The sequence below is a fragment of the Lipotes vexillifer genome, unplaced genomic scaffold (genome assembly GCF_000442215.2).
Source record: "Lipotes vexillifer unplaced genomic scaffold, Lipotes_vexillifer_v1.1 scaffold236, whole genome shotgun sequence".
NCBI lineage: Eukaryota > Metazoa > Chordata > Mammalia > Artiodactyla > Lipotidae > Lipotes > Lipotes vexillifer.
In genome coordinates, this window is record NW_006773295.1 from 2,069,681 (window position 1) to 2,075,020 (window position 5,340).

Sequence of the window (5,340 nt, forward strand, 5' to 3'; positions counted from 1 at the left end):
CTGGCAGGGATGTGGTCGGAGGGTCTGACTTCTCACCACACTGTCCTTTGTTTTTCATTCTCAGTGGATTCAGCGTCAGCACGGCAGGAAGGATGCACATCTTCAAGCCCGTGTCTGTCCAGGCCATGTGGTAAGTGTGGTTTTAGGGACTTTTAACTCCTTAGAAATATTTTCCTAGCTGACAGCACAAATAAAAAACCCCCACCTACTTAGAAGCACATTTAGGTATGTTTATTTTGTGTGTGTGTGGCAAAAAATATGTATCAATAACAAAATTTACCATTTTAAGGACACAATTCAGTGATATTAAGTACATTCACAGTATTGTACACCCATCACCACTATCCATTTCCAGAACTTTTTCATCATTCCAAACAGAAACTCTGTACTTATTAAACAGTAATTCCTTATTGCTCCCTCCCCCAGCCCCTGGTAACCTCTATTCTACTCTCTCCCTATGACTCTGCCTATTCTAGGTCCCTCATATAAGTGGAATCATACAGTATTGGCCCTTGTGTATCTGGCTTCTATCACTTAGCATAATGCTTTCAGACTTCATCCGTGTTTAATGCTTCATTCCTTTGTAAGGCTGAACAATAAATTTATTATACGGATGTACTACTTTTATCCATTCATCTCCTGATGGACATTTGGGTTATTTCTACCTTTTGGCGACTCTGAATAGAGCTGCTGTGAACATTGGTGGACAGAGTATCTGATTGAGTCCCTGCTTTCAGATCTTTTGGAATTCCTAGATCATGTGGTAATTTTGTGTCTAACCTTTTGAGGGACCACCAGACTGTTTTCTGTAGCAGCTGCACCATTTTACATTCCCGCCAGCAATGCAGAGGGGTTCCAGTTTCTCCACATTCTAGTCAACACTTGTTATTCTTTGCTTTTTTTTTCATAATAGCCATCCTTATGGGTAGGAAGTGGTATCTCATGGTTTTGGTTTTCATTTCCCTAATTAATTAGCCTTGAGCATCTTTTCATGTGCTTATTGGCCATTTTGTATATCTTCTTTGAAGAAATGTCTATGCAAGTCCTTTGGCCAGCTCTTAATTGGGTTGTTTGGTCTTTTTGTTGTTGGAGGTACCTTGTTTTTATGTTTCTACCGTCCCTGCTGACAGAATGTCATTTTAGCATAAATTCACTGGTCCCTTGTCCCTGGCACACTGAGGGTCATCAGTTTGCTCCATGGAGGCAACAGCAGTGCTCTGCTAGGCATTGAGCATCTGTGGAGGCATAAAACGGACATAATTCCTGTCCTCCTGGAGTTTAAAGTCTGTTGAGGGAGGTGGCCATAAACCCAGAGCAGAGTCCTATGTTATACTGAGGGGTGGGTGCCGGGCTGTGCGATACCTACTGCAGGGTGCAGGGGCTGGGGCAGGGTAGGGCCTCCCTGGACACCTGCATGGGGGGTGAGGTAGGTGTGGGTGAAGATTGCCTTCAACTTCCAGACCTTCTCTGAACCCGATACGCATTCTAGAGCCTCCTCATCCTTGGAAGGCTGCACAGACCACTCATACAGCAGACTCCACACGGCAGTCTCCCGCAGATAATCTGGAAAAGACTCGGGAGAAAGCCGGTGGCCTCTGATGAGAAGAATTCTGCCCTGTGTTTCAGAATAATTACTCATTTCTCCAGGACAGTGAGAGTGATGCAGGATCCTCCCATGGGCCACGCGCTAACATCGTTGCTTCGTTTTTATGGCTTCTGTTCTTGCAGTCAGTTCAGGATCATTTGGGGGGAAATCACGAACTCATCATTCTCTAGACGTCCCAGATATTCCTTTGTGGCCCTGGATAATTTGTTATCTCTTTCTCTACGAACGAGGAAAAAAACAGGCCCATGGGTTTTTCCAAAACTTCAGAACGAGAATAAAATTTCATAAATATTCAGCTCAAGTTTCTTCCCTCCCCGAGTCTAGAGCTAGGACAGATATGGACCAGTGGGGAAAGTGAAGTGGGTTGCAGTGGTTTTTACGCCGTGGTTGAGCCATTGGTTCTCTGATAACTTCTCCATCCAAGGCCTCGCTCGTCCACCCTTCACTGATACCTGATTCGCCCCATTCACTGAGAAATACTCAGCCCATATTTTTGTAAAAAGAAGTAAGAAAAGGATAAGTAAATTAGCTGTTACCAGTGTATACGTTTTCAGTACTGTTTCTCCCGCCCGACTCTGCCTCCCAGCACTTCCACTGCAGTTAGTTCTTGTGGTTTCCTTACACAACCTAAGCATCTAAGCTGTTATAACATTGATGGGAGGGAGCTAGAAATTAAGTGACTGGGAATGCAGTCACGTATCTCTGCTGCATGTTGAGGATGCTTTCCTTCCAGCTGCTCGGCTGCATTGCGGTTCCCACATTCAAGGTAACCACAGCCTCAGAGGTGAATCTCAGTTCCTGGGAGTTCATTAGCGGACGTAAAGTGACCCAGGAGCCTGCCCGATTGGGAGCGTTAGAAAGTTTTGTCGTTTCCTCGTTGGGGATGGTGACAGGCGCCGTCTCTGCTCTTGGGGTTGGTGCCTGTGTCCCAGAGACGCGCAGTGGTACCTGGCGGCCACGTGCCCCCCTCGTAACCTCAGATGTGAGAGCGGCTCCAGCCCAGCTCCCCTCGTGCCTCCCGGGCCTGACGCTCTTGCCCTCCTCACCCCAGGTCTGCCCTGCAGGTCCTCCACAAGGCCTGCGAGGTGGCGCGCAGGCATAACTACTTTCCCGGGGGCGTGGCGCTGCTCTGGGCCTCCTACTACGAGAGCTGCATTGGCTCCGAGCAGAGCTGCATCAACGAGTGGAACGCCATGCAGGACCTGGAGTCCACGAGGCCCGACTCACCCGCCCTGTTCGCGGACAAGTGAGTGCGAGTGCGGAGCCTCCGTCCCCGCCCCGGTCCCCGACCCCGAGCCTGCACGGCGTCACAGCCCCATCGTCTCCCAGAACCAGCATCCCACGCAGGGGCTCCTGGCCTGCAGCCCATGGGTGTCTTTGGCTGGGGAAGGGTCTGACCACCGCCCCCACACACACACCGCCTTTTAAAATGATAGACAAATTCAGGTGTGAATGCATTTCTGGGGAGCAGCTCCATAACGTTCATCAGCTTCTCTGTACCGGTGCCCTGGTCCCTCCTCCTCAGGTCCAAAGTCTTGATTTCCAAAGCCTCTTCCTCTGCTTGTAAGAGTGTGATGAATGTGACATCCGGTTCCTTGGGTCCCAAAACACAACTGCACGAAGGCAGGCCGAGGGCGGCCGGCTCTGAGGCGGCCCAGGGTTAGAACCAGGCTGATGCGTAGAAGTTGCAGGGAAACACATAGATTTTGGTTCCGTGTAAGCGTGTAAGGAGGTAACGGGAGCCGGATGCAGCTGGGGCCATGGGCTGCCTGAAGACACAGTGATGTCCTCAGCAGAGTCTAGGGGGTCTGGGCCATGGGGATGTCGCATGGTGGTTCCAGCATCCGGCCCTGAGAGGCTGAGGCTCTCCAGACCCGCAGGACGAGTCCGCTTCCCAGCCACTGTTTGCCCCCTTGGTCTGCCGTCCCCTCTGGTGGCCCCTGGGCGACTTCCCTGTCCCTCTCCCCTTCTCGCTGAGAACGTGCCCAAGACGTGTTCCGTGTAGCCCGGGAGCAGCTGGGGTTTCTGTGGACGCCGACCGCAGGCTTCCCGTGGCTTCATGTGGCTTCCCATGGCTCTGCGCTTTCCTGAATGTGATTTCTCTCCAGGCCAACTGAAGGGGAGAGGACTGAGCGTCTCATCAAAGCCAAACTCCGGAGCATCATGATGAGTCAGGACCTGGAGAATGTGACGTCCAAGGAAGTAAGAGCGCTTCCCTGCTGGGTGGGCCGGAGGTCATGGGCATCCCTGTGTCCTGTTGCCCTAGCGCAGCCTAAGTCGGGGAGATCTAAGAGGTTGAAGTTGCCTTTTTAAAAAGCCATATACAGTCTGTTTATTAATTAGTGCTTGTAAAAAAATCCTATTGTGATGCCTTCCAGAGCAAGATGAAACTGCCTTTTAATGTTTTTCTCGATTACTTTTTTCTGTTGCCCTTTGTCCAAGGAATGCAGTGAATTGTAGTAACAGCTTAAACTAAGTAGATCTAAGAGGTTGAAATTGCCATTTAAAAAAGTCATGGGGCTTCCCTGGGGGCGCAGTGGTTGGGAGTCTGCCTGCCGATGCAGGGGACTCGGGTTCGTGCCCCAGTCTGGGAGGATCCCACGTGCCGCGGAGCGGCTGGGCCCGTGAGCCGTGGCCGCTGGGCCTGCGCGTCCGGAGCCTGTGCTCTGCAACGCGAGAGGCCACAACAGTGAGAGGCCCGCGTACCGCAAAAACAAAAAACCAAAACAAACACACAGAAAAGTCATGTGCAGTCTTTTTATGAATTAATACATAATAAACCCTATCGTGATACCTTCCAAAGCAAGATGAAATTGATTTTACATTTTCACGGTGATAGATTTGATAACTGGAAAAGCGTAAGTTTTTTCAACTCAGTAGAAAAGATCCCAAGGGAATCAAATTCCTTCTTTCAAATAATAAACGTCCCCTAGTCAGATTCACATTGAGGCCGTGTAGCCTGCATTCCCACCACCCACGCGTGTGTGCAGCGTGTCTAAGTGCATATGTGCTTACTCTGAAAAAAGCCCAAAAAACACTTTTGAAAACAGTCATAGTTCATGTTGTGACTTTATTACTTCTTTGGAGAAACTGTTTTTTGTTTTTTGTTTTTTTGTTTTTAAACAAACCCCCTTTCCTAATATTTTCCACTCCACAGATCCGTAATGAATTAGAGAAACAGATGAACTGTAACTTGAAAGAATTCAAGGAATTCATAGACAACGAGATGCTCCTTATCTTGGGACAGATGGACAAGCCCTCCCTCATCTTCGACCATCTTTATCTCGTAAGAGGCACAGCGCACGGCAGGGTCTGGTTTGGGAAACGTAAATCAGACCTTGATTTGTTTGGAGTTTGCAGCAAGTCATAGAGGGGGAGAAACTTGAGTTCCTGGAGCCTCCATCCTGACTTTTACGGGAACTCCCCTCTTGACCCCTTTTCTCTGGCCTGCAGCCTACGGGTTTGCAGAGCCAAATGTTTGCGCCGCAGCTCAGCTGAGCTGCGGGGAGTTGTTTGAAAGCTCTCTGGCATAGTCAGCTGGCAACCGTTTTCAGATGCACACCACCCTCCACCTTCATCTGTCACTAACAGAAACCCCCTCCAGATGGTCTGCGAACTAAAAAAAACCCAGTTACTAAAGGGAACACCCGCGCCTAACCCCAGAATTATGCCTCCTCGTCCGGAGACATGAGAAACAGCAGAGGAGACAGACCAAACGCCTAAGACGCAGCATC

At 49.6% G+C, this 5,340-nt stretch overlaps 1 protein-coding gene across 1 annotated transcript in view; it reads left to right on the forward strand.

Moving 5' to 3' along the window:
- Positions 1-5,340, forward strand: part of SSH1 (slingshot protein phosphatase 1) — a 57,341-nt gene that overhangs the window by 39,111 nt on the left and 12,890 nt on the right. The window contains exons 7-10 of the mRNA XM_007448233.1: positions 65-130; positions 2,658-2,852; positions 3,715-3,808; positions 4,764-4,892. Coding sequence (XP_007448295.1) covers positions 65-130; positions 2,658-2,852; positions 3,715-3,808; positions 4,764-4,892 — 484 coding nt within the window. The remainder of the gene's footprint in view (positions 1-64; positions 131-2,657; positions 2,853-3,714; positions 3,809-4,763; positions 4,893-5,340) is intronic.